The sequence below is a fragment of the Tursiops truncatus genome, chromosome 8, assembly GCF_011762595.2.
Source record: "Tursiops truncatus isolate mTurTru1 chromosome 8, mTurTru1.mat.Y, whole genome shotgun sequence".
NCBI lineage: Eukaryota > Metazoa > Chordata > Mammalia > Artiodactyla > Delphinidae > Tursiops > Tursiops truncatus.
The window spans coordinates 99,972,535-99,996,845 of NC_047041.1; the positions used below are offsets into that span (position 1 = coordinate 99,972,535).

General features: G+C 42.4%; 1 protein-coding gene across 4 annotated transcripts in view; it reads right to left on the reverse strand.

Moving 5' to 3' along the window:
- The window catches only part of ATL3 (atlastin GTPase 3), a 50,984-nt gene extending 31,335 nt beyond the window's left edge, over nt 1–19,649 (reverse strand). The window contains exons 1-4 of one of the 4 annotated variants that reach the window (XM_019932624.3): nt 17,944–17,958; nt 10,233–10,283; nt 8,325–8,539; nt 8,041–8,184 (exon numbers count right to left, since the gene is read on the reverse strand). In XM_019932624.3, coding sequence (XP_019788183.1) covers nt 8,041–8,184; nt 8,325–8,531 — 351 coding nt within the window. In that variant the 5' untranslated portion in view covers nt 8,532–8,539; nt 10,233–10,283; nt 17,944–17,958. Of the gene's footprint in view, nt 1–8,040; nt 8,185–8,324; nt 8,540–10,232; nt 10,284–17,943; nt 18,051–19,168; nt 19,398–19,509 lie in introns of those variants that run through there. The other 3 variants (XM_033860883.2, XM_033860884.2, XM_019932623.3) reach the window with 3 other exon arrangements.
- Between the last annotated feature and the right edge of the window lie 4,662 nt (nt 19,650–24,311).

Here is a 24,311-nt window from a genome sequence, read left to right on the forward strand (position 1 = left end):
AAAAAAGGAAACACAAACAAAATATGTAAAAGTGAGAAGGGAAGATATGCAAGGAGAAATTGAAAAGTACAGGTAATATTTAAATGAGGCTCAAGCACCTGCTCGTAGGTTCTATCAGAAAAGTACAATTACAGTTGACCCTTGAACAACAGGGGTTTGAACTGCACAGGTCCACTTAATACGTGAATTTTTTTCAATAAATGTAAGTATTCAGCTGCCTTGTATTTTTGAACAGAGAACTTTGCTGGAGAAGATTATCTGCTCTCATCCGGTGATATGATACAAAATAGAGGCATACAAAGCAATATGAAAAGAGGGGAAAATCACCCTAACAATCAAAACAGCCAAATGTTGAAGTCTATTAGCTCACTTTCAAAGCCAGTCATTTGGATTGGCTAAGTCAATTAATTAATTGACTTAGTCTAAACTTAGGCATAATCAAAAAATAAATAAAACATATGGCGTGGGATATTTTTGGCATTTACCTGCAAGCCTGCATTCTTCTCTCAAATTTCTAGAGTTTTCTCGTTGTTTGATAAAATAAAATGAACATTTATTTCAATCTTTATGAAACAGAGACCACACCACAGATGCCAAATGAAAGCAGGAGAAACTAGGCTATCATTCACTCTATGTAATTAGGTTTCATGAAGCCTTAATGAACGTTCCCACCTTAAAAGTTAGATGTATGCAAAATGTTAAATAAGATATAGTACCTTATAATCCTTATACAACTTGCTATAATTTTCAGTCATATAATTTAAAAATAAAACTTTTCAAACTCGTGCATAACTGGTTCCAAAAGAGGACAGGGTTTAATATGTTCAGAAAAATAAGTGAATTCATCAGCAAGTGCCTAGCTCTTTCCCAATACCGAAATTACTGCAAAGGCCAGATGGGAAGCTTTCTATGAAGCTCTAGTGAATACAAGAAGAGAAATGCCATAGTCAAAAACATTTTTAGGTAAGATTTACGATAACAAATACAAATCAAAATTTTTATTCTTAGAAATGGCATTTTTATTACTTAGAAAAGTATTTTTATTCTTAGAAATGATAATAAATCATTTTATATAGTTTATATATCAGGACCCATTAATAACATTATATATTTATGGATTTTCATATACCCAACGCACTACTGTGATTGAATACATATGATATAAATTCAACCAAAAGAAAGCACTATTCAGAAAAAAAGGTCAATTCAAATGAAATGAAGTTTCTAGCCTGAATACACTGAAATCTAATGCTAAAAGAGTTCATCTACCCACACCTTAGCTGTTTTGTGAAGAGGATACTGTCAAACTAAACGACCAATCAAAACTAATCATGGGGACTTCCCTGGTGGAACAGTGGTTAAGAATCCGCCTGCCAATGCCGGGGACATGGGTTGGAGCTCTGGTCCGGGAAGATCCCACATGTCGCACAGCAACTAAGCCTGTGGGCCACAACTACTGAGCCTGTGCTCTAGAGCCCGCGAGCCACAACTACTGAAACCTGCGTGCCTAGAGTCCATGCTCCTCAACAAGAGAAGCCCGCACACTGCAATGAAAAGTAGCCCCCGCTCACCGCAACTAGAGAAAGCCCGCACGCAGCAACAAAGACCCAATACGGCAAAAAATAAATAAATAATAAACAAATAAATTAAAAATAAAACTGAAGGTTAAAAAAAAAAAGACTAATCATGGCTGGAACAAGTGGATTTCCACATGTGAAAGAATGGTTTTGGATCCCTACCTCACATCATATACAAAAATTAACTAAAACAGATCAAGACCGAAATATTAGAGCAAAACCCACAAAACTCATAGAAGAAAGCATAGGTGTAAATCTTCATGGCCTCAGATTAGGCAATGGTTTCTAATATATGACACCTAAAGCACAACAGACCAAAAAAATATATACAAACTGGACTTCAAATAATTGCAAATCACATATCCGATGAAAGTCTAGTATCCAGAATGCATAAAGAATTCAACAACAAAAAGACAACCCAATTAAAAAGTGGATTTGATTTGAACAGATGTTTTTCCCAAGAAAATATACAAATGGTTATGTGAAAAGATTCTCAACATCATTAGTCATTACTAGTGTTACATCATGGATGGGCCTTGAGGGCACTGGGCTGGGTGCGAGAGGCTACACAAATGACCCATATGTTACGTGACTCCATCTACATGAAACAGCCAACATGGAAGAGGAAGGTAGATCGATAGTGGCCATGGGCTGGGAGAAGAGGGAAATGGGGAGTGACTGAGTTTCTTTTGGGGGTGATGAACATGTTCTGGAATTAGATGGTGATACCTGCACAGTCTTGTGAGTGAACTAAAAACTGCTGAATTATGTATTTTAAAGGTTGAATTTTATGGTATGTGAATTATACCTCAATGAAAAAGAGAAAACCATGGCATCTGCTAATGAGAAAAATGAGGCCAAACAGAGGGAAAAAGAAGACATACTAAAGAGAAGCTCTTTGAGGAGTGGGAGTCATAAGTATACTTAAAGTGCTGCATATTTCGGGGAAATAGTATTCTCATATCGTGTAGTGGAATAGTAAAATACCATAACTACCTTCAAGAACAATTTGGCAATAGCTAGAAAAAGAGGAAATGGGCATTCTCAGACCCAGTAATTCCACTTGTAGGTGGCTTTCTAATTAGACAAGCTCTAAGCTAAAACCTCACCAAGTATAAAATAAGACAATCTTGCTAAACTTTTATTTGGCTAACTTCTAAAGAACTGCTTATCAGTACAGCATTTATCCAATATTAATTTTTTTTAATTGTAGTTAATTTACAATGTTGTGTTAGTTTCTGGTGTAGGAATATTGATTTTTTTTAAAGCACTCCTGATCCTGCTAGATGTCTGAATGTAATTTTTTTTAAAACACATTATAAACACAACAAGGTATCCTTACACACCAGAAAATTGACAATACCAAATGCTAACGAGAATATGAAACATCAGGACCTCTCACTCACTGCTGGAGAGCACGCAAAATGCCACAACTAGTTTGGAAGACAGCATGGCAGTTTCTCACAAAACTAAGCACAATCTTACCATACAGTCCAACAGTTGCACTTCTTGGTATTTACCCAAATGAGTTGAAACTTATGTCCACACAGTAACCTGCCCATGAATATTTACAGCAGCTCTGCTCACAATTACCACAACTTGGAAGCAAACAAGATGGCATTCAGTAGGTGAGTGGATAAACTGTGGTCATACATAGAGTGGAATACTATTCAGAAATAAAAAGAAATGAGCTCTCAATACAAACAGATGTGAGGAACCATAAAAATATGTACGTTGCTAAGTGAAAGAAACCAATCAGAAAAGGCTATATACTATATGATTCCAACTATATGACATTCTGGAAAAGGCGAAACTATGGGGACAGTAAAACAATCAGTGGTTGCCAGGATTTCAGGGAGGGGAGGAGGAACAAATGGGTGGAGCACAGAGGATTTTTAGGGCAGTGCACTTCCTCTGTTGATACAGTAATCGTAGCTACATATCATTATACATTTATCAAAACCCACAGAACGTGCAACACAAAGAGTGAACCTTAACGTAAACCATGGGCTTTAGTTAATGACAACCTATCAATACTGGTCCATTAATTATAACAAATGTATCACACTGACAAAAGATGTACATAATAGGGAGAAACTGGAAGGGGGAACTCTGCACTTCCTGATCAATATTCCTATAAACCTAAAATTACTCTAAAAAATAAAGTCTATTAAATTTTTTTAAAGGGCAGGAAACCAAAATGCTGTCAATAAACATGGAGCTCTATAGAGGAGTCAATTCAACAAGATAAAAAAATGACGGCACTATAAATGTCAGATAACTAAAAGCAAAGCCTGCTTACTACTAACACTGTAGAGATTTCCTAAACCCTTAAGGAGAATTAATACACCACATTCCCCCAAAATTAAAATGAGGCCCACCACTTCTGTACAAAGGGATCACATAGTCAACAATAATTATTTATTCCTAAAAATAAATTAAGAAAGCATCTGGGCTTCCCTGGTGGCGCAGTGGTTGAGAGTCCGCCTACCGATGCAGGGGACGCGGGTTCGTGCCCCGATCTGGGAGGATCCCACATGCCGCGGAGTGGCTGGGCCCGTGAGCCATGGCCGCTGAGCCTGCGCGTCTGGAGCCTGTGCTCCGCAACGGGAGAGGCCACAGCAGTGAGAGCCCCGCGTACCACAAAAAAAAAAAAAAAAAAGAAAAATTAAGAAAGCATCTACTGGGGGGTGGGACGAATTGGGAGACTGGGATTGACATATATACACTACTACGTATAAAACAGATAACTAATAATAACCTACTGTTTAGCACAGGAAACCCTATCTGTGGTGACCTATATGCAAAGGAAATCTACAAAAGAGTGGACGTATGTATAACTGATTCACTTTACTATACAGCAGAAACTAACACAACACTGTAAAGCAACTATTCTGCAATAAAAAGTAAAAAACAAAACCACCTACCACACGTTACCAGAAATGTAGAAAGAGAACATGATACAAAAAATAAGAACAGAAATGAAGGTCATAGGGCCTTGTTGTGGTGCCATCTCTAAGAGTCGCTATGTTACCCACAGCAGGCCCTTAACTCACTAGGTCATTTTACAGTATCTCTAAAATGAAGATTGGACTTCCATTTCCAGTCAAAATGGAATAACAGACTGGACTTATCCTCCCACCTAAAACCAAACATAACAGACAAAATATATGAAACAACAGTTTCAAGACACTGGACACTGGGTAACAAAGGATAATGATCCTTGAAAGAAAGGAAACAGATGAGGTGAGCCTTACAGTTGACCCAGCTAACTGGCCAAGGCACAGGGAGGGGGAATCCAGGCAGAGCCACCAGATTCTCTGAGTCAGGAAATACAGCTGAGAGTCAGGAAGACCAAGGAAACAGGAGTTCTTAGGCAGAGCACCTGAGTAGAGAGCTACTGAGACAAAGAACACCAGGGATCTACAGAGGGTACCCATCAAGTGTTCAGCCGAGTCCTGACCAACTCATGTGAATAAGGAAATTACCTGAGACTAGAGAAAGAGCCATTCAAAAGGGTTAGGGGGGCTTCCCTGGTGGCGCAGTGGTTGAGAATCCGCCTGCCAATGCAGGAGACACGGGTTTGTGCCCCGGTCTGGGAAGATCCCACATGCCGCGGAGCTGCTGGGCCCGTGAGCCATGGCTGCTGAGCCTGCACGTCCAGAGCCTGTGCTCTGCAACGGGAGAGGCCACAACAGTGAGAGGCCCGCGTACAGCAAAAAAAAAAAAAAAAAAAAAAAAAGGGGGTTAGAGGGAACACTACCTAAGGCTCACAGAGGACCAAGAACAGCACCTGTTCCCTCCAGTCAGACTACAAAAACCCCATAAAAGCAACTAGACAAAAAGACACATTAAACACACAAGAACAAAGGATAACACCAATTTCTCAGCAGAAGTAATGTCAGCAAAAAGGCAAGGAAGGGTCTTCCCTGGTGGCACAGTGGATAAAAATTAGCCTGCCAATGCAGGGGACACAGGTTCAATCCCTGGTCCGGGAAGATCCCACATGCTGCAGAGCAATGAAGCCAGCGAGCCACCAGAAAGAAGGACTTGCCCTTTCGGAAGGCACCAGCCACTGACACCACCACCACATCAAGGTCTCGGATGTGTTCCTGTAAGAGGATGCTGGCCAAGGCTTTCTCTTCTAGCTCGAAGGCATGTTGGTCTTTCTACACCAAAACAACCTGCACTGGACAACTACTGAGCCCATGTGCCACAACTACTGAAGCCTGCGTGCCTAGAGCCTGTGCTCCACGACAAGAGAAGCCACCATAATGAGAAGCCCATGCACCGCAACGAAGAGTAGCCCCCTCTCGCCGCAACTAGAGAAAACTCACATGCAGCAACAAAGACCCAACGCAACCAAAAAAATAAATAAAATTAAATCTTTTTTTTTTTGGCTGCGTTGGGTCTTCGTTGCTCTGTGTGGGCTTTCTCTTGTTGCGGAGCACGGGCTCTAGGCGCACAGGCTTTAATAGTTGTGGCACACGGGCTCAGTAGTTGTGGCTCGCTGGCTCTAGAGCACAGGCTCAATAGTTGTGGTGCACAGGCTTCGTTGCTCCACGGCACGTGGGATCTTCCTAGACCAGGGCTCGAACCCGTGTCCCCTGCATTGGCAGGTGGATTCTTAACCACTGTGCCACCAGGGAAGCCCTAAATTAAATCTTTTAAAAAAAAAAAAAAAGGCAGGGGAGTGACATCTTTGAGGCACTGAAAGACAAAACTGCCAGCCTAGAATTCTATACCCAGCATAAATATTTTCAAAACAAAGGCAAAATACTTTTCAAACATAGAAAGAAAGCTAAAAGAATTCTGCACCAAAAGAGCAGCACTACAGGAATTTTTTTTTTTTTTTTTTTTTTGCAGTACGTGGGCCTCTCACTGTTGTGGCCTCTCCCATTGCAGAGCACAGCTCTGGACGCGCAGGCTCAGCAGCCATGGCTCACGGGCCCAGCCGCCCCGCGGCATGTGGGATCTTCCCGGACCGGGGCACGAACCAGTGTCCCCTGCATCGGCAGGCGGACTCTCAACCACTGCGCCACCAGGGAAGCCCAGGAAATATTAAAGAAGTCCTTCAGGCTGAAGGAAAATGAATACAAAAAATAGATAAAAACCTGGACACAAAAAGTGAAGAGCAGTTAATGGTAACTGCATGGGTAAATATATGGCTTTTTTCTTATTATTTAAATATCTTTAAAAGATAACTGACCATTTAAACAACAATAAACAATGTTATTAAAGTAAAATAGTGACTAAAGCTGGGAGGGGAGAAATGGAACATCAATTAAATTTCAGTAAAGCTGTTAAAAAATTAAAGGCTGGATAAAAATAACATCTAAAGATCCTTCCATGCAAAAGTTTCTAATGTTATATTCCAAAAACTCCTTACTCTCCTACATTCTCTACCCTTAAAAAAAAATGTGTGATAATCTCCCCATTTTGCTACGCATTTCTGTATGTGTATTTATGCTGAAAAAAAAAAAGAGGGTTTTCCTATATACCTTTCTCCTGAAACTTTACTAAAAAAAAAAAAACAAAAAACAAAAAACAAAGAGAGAAAGAAACAAAACATTAAAAGAATAAGGAAAAGAAATAGAAACTGTGGAAACAGTGATCAAGAGTTCATGCATCAGGGACTTCCCTGGTGGTCCAGTGGTTAGGACTCCTAGCTCCCAACGTAGGGAGCCCAGGTTCGATCCCTGGTCAGGTAACTAGATCCCGCATGCTGCAACTAAAGATCCCGCACGCAGCAACGAAGATCCTGCGTGCCGCAACTAAGCCCCAGCGCAGCCAAATAAATAAATAAACATTAAAAAAAAAAGTCGTGCATCAACTGTCCAGCTCTCAAAATATTTAATTACTTAACATCAAGGAAACGGCAGAAACTGAACAACCTGAAGGGGGGATATGAAACCTGAAGCCCTGGAAAGACTCAAAAATGAGAGGCACAAACAGCTGTGAAGGTATGCTTTAGGGTGAGGCTAAAAACAGAAGGAATGGGTTAAAGTCTGTTGAAGAAACAGTCATAACCCCAAATCCCCTCTTCCACTTTAGGAGACACATGACTTGCCCCTGCTGACCCTCACAAAGAAACCTGGGGAGCAGTGCTATAACTGAAGCTTACTAGGTTCGATGAGGTGGGTAAGATGCCCTGCTGACAGCTGGAGGGGTGGGGGGAGTGAATGCTTACAGGAGTAAGAGTGTAAAGAACAGAAGTAACATCTGAACAGCTGAGAGCATTAGCCTTTGGGAAGTGAAAATGAGCAGACAGAGGACTAGGGCACCTGACAGCTATTGTTCGTTAGAAGCCTTATGTTACTCTTTGACCTTTTATTCATGAATTAGTTTTAAACATGCACTTATATCATTACGATAAAAATCATTTTTAATTGGATTATCAGGCTACACATTAAAGTTCTCATTCTGTTGTGTTTGTTAGTTTATAAGTCTTTTTCTTCCTTACCTTCTTCCCATCTGGCTTCTCCACAGTGAAAACCTCACTCCAGATCTGGATCCCAGTGGTTTCTGGGTCAGAGCCCCCCCTCCATGAAAACCCTGTTAACGGTTCTTCTCGGTCACCCAACCAATTTGAACTGCCACCTTCCTTCTATAGGAGAAATAAGAAATTTCCATTAAGTCTAAAATTTCGAGTAACTTTACACATCAAGGATAATTCATGAGCTTAGTTTGCTCTTTTGGACATAACAGTCTCACTTTCTAATTTGAAATGAAATAATTCTACTTTACCTGGGTATATAAGTATCGTAGCATAAAGTCCAGAAAGAAGGACTTGCCCTTTCGGAAGGCACCAGCCACTGACACCACCACCACATCAAGGTCTCGGATGTGTTCCTGTAAGAGGATGCTGGCCAAGGCTTTCTCTTCTAGCTCAAAGGCATGTTGGTCTTTCTGCACCAAAACAACCTGCACTGGACAAGGCTTTCCACTCTCCATAGCATCACCTATGTTGTTGTAGAGAAAAAAAAATATTAGTTTCAAATATTTTTAAAATGTTACTTTTTTAACATGGGAAGAGTAAAAACTTCTTAAACACGGCACAAAGCACCAACCATAAAAGAAAAAAAATGACAAATTAGACTTCATTAAAATTAAGAATTTTTGTTCATTAAAAGACATCCTTAAGGGAGTAAAAATGCAAGTCACAGGCTAGGAGGAAATATTCCTAACACCTAAATCCAAAGGACTCATATCCAGAATCACTCTAGAAAAACAAAAGACAACCATTCCCCCTTTAAAAATAGCAATGGGTAAAAGATTATGAACGAGCATATCATTAAAAAAGGATATCCAGGACTTCCCTGGTGGCACAGTGGTTAAGAATCCGCCAGCCAATGCAGGGGACATGGGCTTGAGCCCTGGTCCGGGAAGATCCCACATGCCGCGGAGCAACTAAGCCCGTGTGCCACAACAACTGAGACTGCGCTCTAGAGCCCACGAGCCACAACTACTGAGCTCACACGCCACAACTACTGAAGCCCATGCGCCTAGAGCCCGCGACAAGAGAAGCCACCGCAATGAGAAGCCCGCACACAGCAACAAAGAGTAGGCCCTACTCGCCACAACTAGAGAAAGCCCGCGTGCAGCAACGAAGACCCAATGCAGCCAAAAATAAATAAATAAATAAATTACTTTAAAAATAAAACCATAGGGCTTCCCTGGTGGCGCAGTGGTTGGGAGTCCGCCTGCCGATGCAGGGGACACGGGTTCGTGCCCCGGTCCGGGAAGATCCCACATGCTGCGGAGTGGCTGGGCCCGTGAGCCATGGCCACTGGGCCTGTGCGTCCGGAGCCCTTGCTCCACAACGGGAGAGGCCACAACAGTGAGAGGCCTGCGTACCGCAAACAAACAAACAAACAGCAGTGGGGCCTATGAAATGAGGCAAAGCACTATTTCCCTTCCCTAAGTGTATGTACTAAAGGAGATGTTTTTAGGTAGTTAAAAGGACACTTGTTTTATTTTAATAATTATGTATTTTAATGACTATTAAACATTAGGAAACAAAACCATGTTTTAATGGATTATTGCTTAGGAGGCTAAGTTTTAAAAACTAATCAATATAAAGTAAATTGAAGGACAAATATTGAGCATAGAACAGGTAGGCAGATTTGGCCAAAATCATACACATGGTCCCAGAAACACTTTCATCTGGGAAGCAGTAAAGGCTGAATGATCACAGCAGGCAAAGTCAACAAAACAGCTTGACGGCCAGACTCTAATCTTTAAGTATGGGAATTGCTGCTCACTTTTTATTTATTTTTATTTTTTGGCTGCACTGGGTCTTCGTTCCTGACCACAGGCTTTCTCCAGTTGTGGCGAGCAGGGGCTACTCTTCATTGCACTGCACGGGTTTCTCATTGCGGTGGCTTCTCTTGTTGCAGAGCACAGGCTCTAGGCACGCGGGCTTCAGTAGTTGCAGCACACAAGCTCAGTAGCTGCGGCATGTAGGCCCTACAGTGTGCGGGCTTCAGTAGTTATGGCACATGGGCTCAGTAGTTGTGACGCATGGGCTTAGTTGCTCCGCGGCATGTGGGTGCTCTCCGGACCAGGGATCGAACCTGTGTCCCCTGCATTGGCAGGCGGATTCTTAACCACTGCGCCACCAGGGGAGTCCCGCTGCTCGCTTTTTATACTTACTGTATCAGGCAGCAACAAAAGGGTTCTTGCCACTTTTTAATTTTTTGCAAACTGTTGGAAAACAATTTATAAACATTGATTCAGTGTCATTCTAGCATTATAATACATATATACTAATACTTTTCTTTCCCATTATTTCCTATTATAAAAAGGAAACATTTCTGTAAATAATCTCTTAGAGTTCTTATTGCCATAACAGCAGGTGAATCCAGGACCTGAAGACCTTCAGTCTTTCATATAAAAGAAGAAATGAGAACAATTTATCCACACCTTATGGACAAGCCACAAGGTTAAGTACTGTGCAGTACTCAAAGCAATACCAAACAAAGTCCCTGAGATGGCTGGTTGCTCCCCCAATATTCATTTTCTCCTCCTGCTATGGTAATATATTTTTAGCTGGGCATATAAATGCTCAGAAGAAACACATTTCCAACCCAACCTTGTATGTAGGGTATCACTGTGTGACTAAGTTCTGACTGGAAATGATATAGCAACTTGCATATCATGCATCTTCCCCCTTCCTGCTGGCTATATGCGAAAGTGGGACCAAGTCACCCTGGACCAGGCATGTGAGGGCAACACCCTAGGAATACTGGAGCAACAAGAGAGGTAGGGCTGAGGACTTGGTGTAGCAGAACTGCCATGCTGGCTCACTTTCATATGAAATAAAAATGTCTACCTCGTTTAAATCACTTACTTGGAGGCTCTACGAGATACAACCAAACCTAGTAACCAATACAATAGTCCCCCAGGACTTCACAATTGAGTTCATGGTACTGGCTCTTTCAATTTTATCTATTTCATTATTAAAGTTTACTGAGCAGTGTGAATGTACTGACACAAAGCAGGCACGCAATAAACAACTGTAAAAAGGATGGATGGTATGTACTGTAATCTAGTTGAAAGCTACCACCCTAAGGATGCAGGTGATACTGTCAGGGCAACAGGTATGGAAGATAAAGTTACCTGGGCTACAAACAAGACAGAATAATCACATGACAAAAATGTATGCAGCTGTAGACAACGAACTACACTTCAAGGGAAGATGAAGACCACTAAGAAGGACAGTTTAAAAAAAAAGTGATAAAGCCTTCCCTCATCTCTTCCTCTTTCTGCCTGTAGCAAAGTGAAAAAGAAGAGAACCAGGCTATATTTACTTGAGGGAGCTGGGGTGATCCTGCATTTCTCTCCGACAGTATACCGGGCACACCGGATTTTAAAAGATCTTGTTCCTTTGGTTTGGATCCACTTAAGGGAAAAATCATTTTAAACTGTACACATCACTAATAATTTAATTTAAACAAATAGAGCTGCTCACTTTTCACCACACTATCTTTATCTCTCACTTCCTAAGACAAGAGAACTATATTATTGATCATCCAAGTAAAAATCTTATTTCCACTCACCCTTTTCTAGATATCATGTAAATTTCCTTTGCTGATTTATCCTCGCATCTCAGACAACCTGCCCCCCAATCTCATAGATCCCTTAATCAAAACCTCAGGGCCGGGGCTTCCCTGGTGGCACAGTGGTTGAGAGTCCGCCTGCCGATGCAGGGGACACGGGTTCGTGCCCTGGTCCGGGAGGATCCCACATGCCGCAGAGCGGCTGGGCCCGTGAGCCATGGCCGCTGAGCCTGCGCGTCCGGAGCCTTGTGCTCCGCAACGGGAGAGGCCACAGCAGTGAGAGGCCCACGTACCGCAAAAAAAAAAAAAAAAAAAAACCTCAGGGCCATCTCCTTTAGCCATGCCACCTTCCAACCTTTCCTGCCTGTTAGGTTGATCATGCAAGTCAACATCCCCGAGTGTTGCTTTAAGGATGTTACCTCATCCTTCAGGGATGAATGCCTTCATTACAGTACATAAACGTATCAGCAACTACATAAAAAAAAAACTATCAAGGACCTCCCTGGTGGCACAGTGCTTAAGAATCTGCCTGCCAATGCAGGGGACACGGGTTCAAGCCCTGGTCCAGGAAGATCCGACATGCCACGGAGCAACTAAGTCCGTGTGCCACAACTACTGAGCCCATGCTCTAGAGCCTGCAAGCCAAAACTACTGAGCCCACATGCCACAGCTACTGAAGCCCGCACGCCTAGAGCCCATGCTCTGCAACGAGAAGCCAACACAATGAGAAGCACGCGCACCGCAACCAAGAGTAGCCCCCGCTCGCAGGAACTAGAGAAAGCCCGCGTGCAGCAACAAAGACCCAACGTGGCCAAAATTAAATAAATAAAACAAATTTATTTAAAAAACTACAAAAACATTTTATGGATTGATGGCTGAAAGCTAAAAAGTCCCATCCTGTAAGTCAAACCCTTTCACCATTCGCCCTACTGCCTTCGTTCCTCTAATGCTTTATTCTCCTCATCCTCCCAGGTAAATTTATACTCATTGGTCTTCCTCCTAGGAGAAAGTTAGGATTCACGTCCTGTCCTGTCTTGATTCCAAATTTTCAAATATACAGCCTATTCAACCATTTGTTCTCATGGCCTGAAATGTTTCTTCCACTTGACTCCAGCAAACACTTGCTCATCCTTCAACAATCACCTTCACCCTCCCTCTGTCCTGATCACCCACCCCATCCTCTCAGAGCCCATCACTTTGCACAGTACACTAAAAGCAATCAAGAGAGACGGCAGGGCTTAAATCCTTACTTTCTCACCTCTAGAATGTAACCTCCATGAGGGCAGAAATTTTTGTCTCTTTTGTTCAATGCTATATCCCCCAAGAACCAGAAGAGTGCCCACAGAGAGTAGACATCCAATAAACAGTTGGGGAATAAACGAAAAACTCCACCATTTAGTCACAATGTGACTGTGGATAAATTTCTAACCATTTGTAGCTCCATTTATTTATAAAACTAATACCCATCTCAAAGGACAGTGTCTGACACATATTAGGGACTCCATAAAAAGAACCCACTTTCCTATTTCCACTAAAACCTTTACTATTATTCCACTCATTACAACATAATAATATTGTAATGAGCTCCTGGGAGCCCCTGGGGAGTAGGGAAACTACCACATTCAGCCCCAGGATCTACCATAGAATAATAGCTTCCTAGTACTGTAAACACTAAACCCTATAGTACATGTAAAGAACCTCAATAAAAGTCAGTTTCTTCCCTTCCTCCTCCCAGCCTTTCTTTGTCAACCTCCCTGAAAGTGTGTCTTCATCCACTTATCTACCCATTCCCTTCTTATCACCTTGCAATCTGACTTTCCTCTCAGTCTCTCTGTTGAAACCATTCTCTAGTTCATCAATGACCTCTCCTGCCAAATCCAATAGGCATTTCTTGATTCTCATTCAACTCTACACCTGTGATATAACACACTGGCCAACCACTTCTGAAACTTCTTAAAACCTTTGGACTCCACAACAGTGCCCACTCCTAGTTCTCTTCCAGCCTCTTTATCACCCCCTTTCACTGGTTCTCCTTTTCAGCCTCCTGTGATACCCACCAATGCCCTGCTTTAGCCTTCTGCAGTTCTCAACCTCTCCCTGAATAAGCTCTTTATTCTTATAATTTCACTACATCCTCTATTTTGGTGATGCAACTTCATTCATTTCTAACCTGCACTTAGGTCCAAATGTGCAACTGCTTAAGGGGAAGATTCACCTGGATATTCCACCATCAGCTCACTCTTGGAGGTGTATTATGTAGAAATATATGGGTACAAGAGTCAGGAGACAAGTTCCTGTTCCAGTTCTACCACTAACAACCTGTGTGATTCTGGGCATGTCTAGTCTTCAGTCTCAACAGTAAAATGAGTCAAGATTTAACCTCTAGCAACCCTTTCAGTTCTAACATTTTATAAGTCTACATTTAGTATCATCAAAATGAATCCTCTCAGATGCTCCACTTCTCTCAAATCTCCACCTTTCAGCCTTCACATCTTCCCTGACTCCATCTTCCTAGATGAAACATACCACCAGACCCTACCATTTCTTCCTTTTATGACTTAAGCTCCTGGTTTGGCAAAGACTATTATAACAGTGAAGGAGTATCTACAGGAGAAAGGCCTTCCCTAACAATCAGGAAAGACCAGATTTCTGGGCCCAGTTTCGTACTAACCGTAACAGCATGAGTAAATCACTTTACTTCTCTGTGTCTCAGTTTCGTCTACAAAATCAGGCAGTTAGGTAAAGCCATTTTATAGCCCTAAAATTCAATCTCTGTTGAACAAGTGAAAATTTCCTGAATATCTAAATTGGCCAAACTTGCTGGGTAACGTATTCATGCCTTGGCTTAATTTAAAATCGTATAGTCCTGGCTAAAGAACAGATCAAAATTTACGATGATAAAAACATTAAAGCAACTTGCTCAGCAAGGACCCCACCAAAGACCTGGGGGTTTGTTTCAGGAGTTTTTTAAGGGGGAGAGATACTCCATTTGCAGTGAAATTACTCCCACTTCTCAGTAATCTTATACTCTGGAGATCTGACCTCCAGGGATAGTACCAGAAAAGCCTTTAAGTGGCAACCTTATACGCCTTCTCCCTTTAGCGAAGCAATCATTTCCCAAGGTCCAGATATGCATTCTGAGATGATGACAACAGTAATGCTCACTTACATGAACAGTTAATGTTCGATATGAAGAGGTAATGCTCTATTATGTTCATTTATATGAGTAACAGATGTGACATCTTATACACATACAAAGATATGGCCTGACCACAGTCACATCTATCTCTATTTTTTTTTTTTTTGGCCACGCCACGCAGTTTCTAGGATCCTAGTTCCCCGACCATCTGTATACATTTAAGTGAACTTAAAACCTAAGTTTAGGGAAAACCTAAGTTTAGTGAACTTAAAACCTAAGTTAAAAAAAAAAAAAGTGAGTGGTAGAACTATATCATACTGCCAATTCTGATTAGTGCTGTAAATAGCTCATAGTAATACCGCATCAGCCGTCATTTTGAAGTATGTAGAAATGTTGAAAATATTTGGATAATTAAAAAGGACTCCAATAGTTGATGTGGAAGCTACAACATTTTTTCTAATTACTTTTAAAGTACTGATGTATCCTTTACTTTGGACACAACACACCTTAATCCAGACTAACCAATAGGTTTAAGTATGCCTATTCAAACAATCGCTGTATGATTGGATTCAATGGAGAAGCTCTGCACTAAAACAAAAACAGACAACCCAAATAGAATGGCTGAAAGACTAACAAGTGAAATTAATTATTATAGGGACAAATTTGTAGAGATCTGAGCAAATTACAGCACTGATTCTTCCTAGAATTATTTCTGAATTTTCAAAGGACTGAAAGAAAAAAAAAAAAAAGTAGCTGCTCAGGCTAAATACAAGTAGCTGAGACTAGTGAATTATAATTGGCCTTTCTGCTCCTATGGAAAATGTAAATTTTAAGAAATAAGTTCTATCAGAAAAAACATCATGGAGAAAAAAGTTTAAATGTCCCTCAAATACTTGAGAAGACCATCTGAACAGTGATAAATTCAATGAAACTAGTCATTTGGAAGCAATTACAATTGCTATTTCAGATAATTCAGACAGAATTTAGTAGATCAAGTCAACAGTTTAGACCAGGGTTTCTCAACCTCAGCACCACTGGTATTTTGGGCTGGATAACTCTTTGTTGTGGGGAGCTACCCCATTCACTGCAAGATATTTAGCAGCATCTCTGGCCTCTACCCACCGGATACCAGTAGTGCTTCCTCCTGATTGTGAGACCCAGCAATGTCTCCAGACATTGCTAAGTGTCCCAACCAGGCAAAATCACCCTGGGTTAAGAGCCACCGGGGTAGAGCCAGCCTCAGTACTCATCCTTACTGTCCAGAGAGTTTTGAAAAGCAAATCCTAACTACAGTTATAGAAACATTTCACTGAGTAGCGTGCATGACTCAGGGTAAAGTTATGACCTGAGTTTTCCACTCTCCTGAAATACCACATTTTCTAAAGGGCAAAAGCAACACACCCAAAAACACAAGCATACCATTTTCATGCCTTGTTCTTACTGGCAGTCTTTAAAGTTCCTAATTCACAGAAAAGGCCAAAGAAAACACATCATCATATGTAAGGCTAAGTACACTAAAGCCCTCAGCCACCTCTACAACTGCTGGGTGTGGCTCTTTTTTGGTGATGGTGAGGGAGTGCTTTTATACACTATTAGGTCTCAAGGCAGTAAGCATGCTGGTAGATACACGTATATTTTTAAGGTTGTTTCAGTGAAAATTCTATTTAAATGCAACTTAACAGAATAGGGGAAATTTGTACCTTAGCACAGAATGCTGAACAAAACCACATTTTCTTTGTCAATTAAGAATTCTGTAGTGCTTAATGGATTTATGAAGATCAACTATGACTAAACAGTATTAAAGATTCAGAAATGCAGAGATTGGGCTGAATCTAAAAATGATGCCAGGCTATACTACAGGCATCTAATTTAATACAGCATTTAATAGAATAGATGCCAGGCTAGTCTATTAAAAAGATAAAAATCTTTTTAACAGAATGAATTCAATATTCATCTTATTTGACTTTACCCTAAAAATGAGACCACCCCCAAAATCAATCTGGTTACCTGAAAGTTTTAATTACCTGTATTCCAGTTGAATAAGCTTTAACTGGCAATATTTGATTTGGAGTCCTTATCATTTCAAGACAAAAAGAGTTAATCTACTTCTTTGCTTATTCACCTACTATACCACTAAAATCTATTTTCTGATTTGTAATATATTGATACTTTATCTGTGAAATATATGTAACACATTCTAACAATCAAAACATATTCTAACAATCTAAACACATACCAATAAAAGGCATTCTTTAGATATGTGCATGGAAGAGTATCAACTCAATACAAAAATACTGATATTACAAATTATACTTCCTATAAAGTAATAAATCAATTCAAATTAAGCAACCACCTACAGAGAAATTTGTATATATTAGTACAGAAATTAAATTACTTGGGTTTTGGGTTTGTTTTTTTTTTTAAACTGTTGCCTAGTCCCTCAATATATTAAATCAGAATCTGTGAGTGGGCCCCAAGCATTGGCAGGTTTTAAAAACCCCAAGTTATTCTAATGCGCAGCAGCAGGGCGGAGAACCACAGCTCTACAGCAATTAAAAGACTTTTCTCGTTTAACTAAAAGCTTTCCACTCACTTTTCCCCCTTGATATTTTTTAGAATATGTTCCTAGAATCTCAAAGATAAGTCAGGAAAATGTTTTAAAATTCAGACTAACTTTAAACTGTAGTTGTGTTAAACAATTTCTCAGTATAAGACACAAGGCCATAGAAAGTTTAACAGGCATGCCGAGTCACTGCAGGTAAATTTTAAACCTCAAACAAGTTCACACAACCCAGGGTTCCCTAAGGTACTTGAAAGAAATCTTAGAATATGTGACCAAACTGTGAGTAATGACTACCACTGGGGAATTGGGGAAGTAGAGGTGACTTTATATTTCTTGCTTCTTACAATTCTCTATTATTTCATTTTAAATAACTAGTGTGAGTATACCTTTTATTATATGACTCAGGAGTCATAAAAATGAAAAATGCATGTGCTACGCCACAGAAAACCAATTCTAAAAAAGCCTAATCTAAACAAGTCCTACTTAGTGAAAACTAAGACAATTATGCTAGTACACATCATCACATTTATCCTTACTTTTTACTACTTTTCTTAATTTTATGATTACTCCAATAAGACAGTTAACAACAGCTAATAAAACAACCTGCTCTACTAATGTAATGCTTCATTAGGTAGAGGTCTTCTTCAATCAAGCGTTTTCTTTACAGGTGTTAAAGCAGCAACAGAGATTTCTATACTATGAGCTGGTTTCTGTGGGGATTGAAAAAAAACAGTAATTTGAAATTCAGTACACTGCAATGCTGAATACTTGTCGCGGTTTAAAACTACGTAGCTTTTGCTTCTCCAAAAGCCAGCCAAAATGTGAAACCACGTTTTTGGTCCGTTAGTTCTTTTCTCTCCTTCCCAAAACATTCCATCCAACTTCATATTCAAACGTGAGGACTAAGATTTATTAAAAGTGTCTTCAAACAATGTTCTTTTCTTTTTTTTTTTTGCCTTTAGATTTCGCAAGTGAAAACTTCTGGCCATTTCAACAGCACACACAGCAAACAAGAATAAAGCCAGGTAGAACGACAGATGAAATTAAAATCCATGAATTTATGGTGACTATTTGTTTTCTCTTTAATACTTTCCCTATGCTTTGTGTATTCAAGAAAGCAAAAGAACAACGTACTGTACCAAACGTACTAAAAGAACTTCCTAAAAATCAATTTAGGCCACATTCTTTTATCTCCTTAGGGAGATAAGTGCGGGTTGAAAATCGACTTCCCTAAAACCTCCTGTAACTCAAGGTCTTTAGGATAAAAATAAAGCTTCCAACTCAAAGACGCTTCGCAGCCCTCCAGAGCTTTTTAAAAGGGTGAACAATAAAGCATCTACCTTCCCCACTCCCTGGGCCCGTTAATACGGCCACAGCCACTCGGCCCGAGGTTTCCCGGCCCGCGAGCGAGCGAAGCGCCTAGGCAGGGAGAGGGCAGCAGCCCGGAGCGCCCAGCTCAGCCTCTAAACGCCGCCCAGGACCACCGACCCTCGGGGTACTAACGGCCGTTAGTACCCCGAGGAGTACTAACGGCCGTTAGTACCCCGAGGAGTACTAACGGCCTCCTCCGGGCCCAGGGCCCGACCCCCGAAGGCGGCCGCTCCCGGCCGGTAGCGGAGGAAGGCGTCGCCCGCGTCCGACTGGCCCGGCCTCGCGAGCAGCCCCCGGACCCTAATTCGTCAGCTAAGGGACCCCAGCGAGAGGCGCGCGGTTCCAACACCGGGACGAGGAAGGGCGGCGGCGCGGGCATCCGGTCTCCTCGAAACTATAGCAGGGAGGGCGGCGGGGGTGGCCACGGAGCGGGCTCGGGGAAAATAGCGCGCCTCACCTGCTCCTCCCGATGCAGCCGCTACCACTCGCTGAGGGGACAACATGGAGCCTCCGCCTCCAGCAGAAGGAGCAGGAGCTCAGAGAGGGGCGGGATGGGGCGGGAACGAACCAGGCCCTGGCGGCGGGAAACGGGCGTGGCCTGGCTCTACAAACAACTAGGGAGAAGGAGAGGCGCGCGAAACCAAGAGACGGCGCGTAGCGGGCTAGCGTGGATCGACCGGCAGCCAGAAGGGCAGCGAGCGCCGAGCCGGCTGGAGCCGGAAAGCGCACGCGGCCGAATTCTGCCACCGCCCGAGGCGTGTGCGCGTGCGCCGGAGCCCGACACCCGCAGCAGGCTACCTGGGGCTGCGCCCTGGGGGCAACCGTCCGTTGGGAATTGTAGTCCCACGCTCTCTGGGTACCCTCCAACGGTTCCCATTCTGCGCACTCATCCGGGCGGGGAGGAAGCGGAAGAGAGGGATGGGGATTGCCGCGGCTCTTCGACGACTGAACTACAACTCCCAGCAGGCTGTGCAGGGAGCGGTGGGCCGCCCAGTCATCCCCGCCCTGCCCTCACTTAGCCTTGAGGCCAGGCCCCTAGCGGAGGCGTTGGTGGAACCGGTCACAGATCCTTGACTGCAGTGTTTGAGACGGTTTCGGTGCTTAACGCTGGCCGGGGCCATAAGGTCGACGGCACTCTGCCCTAAGGACCGAAGGGAGGCCTCAACCCTGGGTGACGTGAGCATCAGTGTTTTTTTAAATGGTTTTGACTTCACAAGGAGAGGAGGTCGTGACTTCATTATCACCATCAGCAACTTCGCCCCATATTCCCGTCCCTGTCCAAGCCTGATGGCGCACCATAGCCACTTCCAGGCAGAGTCCTTCCACTGGCTTTGTCCAGCCTAAGCCATGGCCATATTTTGTAAATCTCCGGCTTAGAGGAGCTTGTTTTTGGAGCTGCTTTGGCGATCACACCCTTACTTAAACTGTATGGTAGATCAGTACAAAACAGGGTTCTCCAAAAATGCTTTTATTCACGCTTCACGTGTGATTGAGAAAATGTCTGTTGTCACAATTGAAGAATATTGTTATTTTGGATTCGTTGGGGTAGGGGCAGTTGTCTTGGGGCTAAATAGCTCATGGAGCTTATGAGAGGCTAAAGCCTCTATTTCCCTCCCTCCCCCCCCCCCCCGACCGCTACCACCTCTTGGCATCACCATTGCCTCATTCACTCGACAAATTATTCCACTTTCTTTCTTCTGCCTCTACATTAACTATTATAACCTACCCAGAACCTCCTTCCAGCTATCTCTAGGCCCTGCCACGCCCTTGAGCTGTTTTTCACTCCCCGAGTGATTAGGCCAGAAGTGAAAAGGTAAAGATAATTCTACCTAATCTTACCTGAAGAGGTCGTGTTTTGATTTCTTTTCCCCTGCACTTTCTGATTCTCTGCAAACTCTCAAGATTATTTGAATACCCTCGGCCAGGCTTTATATTTGAGTCTAGGTTAGATATAAATTAACTCTGGCCAGCAAGAAACTAGATGAGAACTTCAAGACAAGTGGTTCCTGGGGTTTCACATTGGGTATGCAGAAAGCAGGACCTACAGGATGTGACACAAATCCAGGGCGTTATGAGGCATGCTCAGAAGAGAAAGGGGCCAGAGGCTAATGACTTGTCACAGTTGCAACATGCAGTGTAAGATTTTAAAATTGAGCATACCTCCCAGCATTCTGTATTCCCCTTCCCATCCTTCTCCATAAGACTTCTCACCATCTAACTTTAAGTTTTACTTTTATTTTTGTTTGTGTCTTCCCACTAGAATATAAGTTCCAAATGGACAGGAATTTTTGTTTTGGTTCACTGCTCTATCTCCAGTGCTGCCAAACAGTGGCAGGCAGATGGTAGAAACTCAAATATTTATTGAATGGAAGAATAAAGAAGGTATACGTTAGGGACTTCCCTGGTGATGCAGTGGTTAAGAATTCACCTGCCAGTGCAGGGGACATGGGTTCAGTCCCTGGTCTGGGAAGATCCCACATGCCCCAGAGCAATTAAACCCAGGTGCCACAACTATTGAAGCCCGCGCCTAGAGCCCGTGCTCCACAACAAGAGAAGCAACCACGATGAGAAGCCTGTGCACCGCAACGAAAAGCAGCCCCTGCTCGCCGCAAGTAGAGAAAGCCCGCGCACAGCAACGAAGACCCAATGCAGCCAAAAATAAATAAATGTTTAAAAAAATACATTACATCTTTCTCAATAACATCAAGGTCAGTGTCAGCACATCAGCTTCCCCATACACTGTAGAAGTTTTGGGCACTTAGAACAACACTACAAATTATAGGTACACTTCAGGATTAGTCACAGCTTAGAAAACAACCCCTGTAAACAAGAAACCTGTTTTGTTATTGTTGTTTCCTTCTCAAGTATCTAGGGTCATCAAAACAGTGGAGGTTCAAAATGCTAAAAATTGATGAAACTGATTTGAGCCAGCCTTCAACCATCTCACTCTGAATTGAGTCATGTGGTATGACCAGAGGCTGAGCTTTCCTTGTGGTTTTCCAGAGTAGATGACATGTAGACATGTTTGAATGGTCAAGGCCACTGGCTTTGTGGTCAGACTGAGCTGGCTCTGAATTCTAGCTCTGATGCTCACTCGCTGGGCAAACTTGGGTGAGTTAGTTAACCTCTCTGAACTCGTTTTATCATCATCTGCCAAATGATTTGAATACTCAAGTCACAGGGTTGTAGGTTAAATGAGATGTAAGTGTTTGGCAATTATGACTGATGCATAATTAGTGCTCAAAAATTGGTAATCATTATATTCATTCTGGAAAAGCAAAACAAAGTCATAAACATTTGAGATGCTGAATTATGTTACAAAGCACAAAAATAGAAAAATTGTTTTCTGCAATAATATCCACTGTGACTCAGGATCCACAGCTTTCCAAAAATAGGGTGTTTATTGCATGCCAGGCACAGTGCTAGGTAGTAATGCTGCAACAATGCATAAGACACATTCTTGTCCTCCAGAGACTCACAGCCTCCTGGGGTAAACAGCCAAGTAAACAATTATCACTCACTGACTGTGCTGACAGCTCAGCCTCCTCTCCTACCACCTACTCGCAGGATCCACACTTAAGCAACAGTCTGGGCACTCAGAAAAGACAGGCTGGACTACTGGCGTCCCTGGTTGTCATTTAAATACCTTACTTTGCTCGTGTATAAAATGGTATATAGGGCTTCCCTGGTGGCACAATGGTTAAGAATCTGCCTGCCAATGCAGGGAACATGGGTTTGAACCCTGATCCGGGAAGATCCCACATGCCGCGAAACAACTAAGCCCGTGCACCACAACTACTGAGCCTGCGCTCTAGAGCCCATGAGCCACAACTACTGAGCCCGCGTGCCGCAACTACTGAAGCCCGCGCGCCTAGAGCCTGTGCTCTGCAACAAGAGAAGCCACCGCAGTGAGCAGCCTGCGCACCACAACCAAGAGGAGCTCCTGCTCTCCACAACGAGAGAAAGCCCGCGCGCAGCAACAAAGACCCAACGCAGCCAAAAATAAAAATTAAAAAAAATTTAAAAGTAAAAAAGAAGGATATAGATTTGCTACATTCACCTGTGCACTTGCCACAAAAAGCTACTAACAGTAATTACCTATGTGAGTGTAGAGGGGGAGACCAGTGGGGGGAGGGGGGTTGGTGATAGAATAAAACTTGATAGTATATATACTTTTGAATATAAACACATATATGGCATGTGACTATATTAAATAATTTTTTTTCTCAAAGTCAAGAAGAAAAATAAACTGGGTAATAAGATGGCCTAGAAAATGATGTGGGAAATTAGCTTTGTAAATACCTGTCCCATAAGGATAGGACCAAGAAAGAAGATTTCCCAGCTCAGTGCCTCAGCAGTAAAAATTGCTCAGAACTCCTGAGAAATGACTGTACTACAGTGAGCACTTTAACAATCCCACCTGAGCCCTTCCCTGCCTGAAAACTTATGCTGAATCCCCATTAGCCTTAAGATGAACCCTCAATTCTTTAAGGCTCTGTTACTGCTTCTCCACACTCTGGCCCCAACCCATCTCCCCATTTTATCTCCCTCTTGTCCTAATTCAAGCCCTTGGCTCTAGCCAACCTGGGCTAACCGTACCCAAAACATCTCACACTTCTAGGCCTCCAGCCACCACAGAAGGCTGTGTTGTGTTGTGTTGCACTAATGCAGCCTGTGGAGGGGAGGGGCAAGATGGGATCAAATCTAGGCCAAGTTCTGCTAGTCAAGCCAGCAGTGACATGCATCATGGGCTGGGCTGGGCTGGGAGCAAGGGGTGCTTTTTTGTGATTGGTCTGCCCAGAAGGAGGTGTTATTGTATACTTGCTCAAAAACAGCCCATGCATTTGCTTCACACCATTCTCCCTTGCCTTTAATGACCTCCTTACCACTCCAAACTCCTGAGTTAGCTTCTTCATAAAACCTCCCCAAGTCACTATAACTCCATAGTCATTCCCTATACTCTTAAATTCATACAATTCACTTGTCATCTAATCAGAGCATTATAATTTTGTGTTGTTTGGGGGTTGTTTTTGGTTGTTATTTAATTTGTATTTTTTAAACTTTATGTGAGTATGTTCTAAGCCCCAACTAGCTTGTAAGCTCAGGACAAACATATTTTTTGGATCCCTCCAAATTTCCCAGGATACCGTCATACACACAGCAAGTAACCAGTAAACATCTGTGGAACAAACCATGTATACAAATAACATCCCAAGCAAGAGTCAGTCTCAGGGAAATTTACTGGTACAGCAAATGAGAGCAGGAAGGAAAGGCAGCTTCAAGAATTGGATCTAGCATAAAGGCCTCTTATGTAAAAAATCTGAAGGGTTTGAAGAGACCACCAAGACCACATCAATGTCTTGATGTTTATCTTCTTTTCTCTCTTTCTAGATATGGAAACAGGATTCCTTTCCAGCCAGGGTCTGCAGATCCTAGCAATTGCTGTCAGAGTTAGGGACCAGCCTCATTCATTTCCTTATCCAGCACCTAATAATGTAAATTTTAAAAATTTATGCATTTATCAGAATGGGTAGATAACTGGCTTGCTTATCAGATTGGATTGCATTTCTCTTTGTCATCTAAGGGACAGGTTGCTGCAG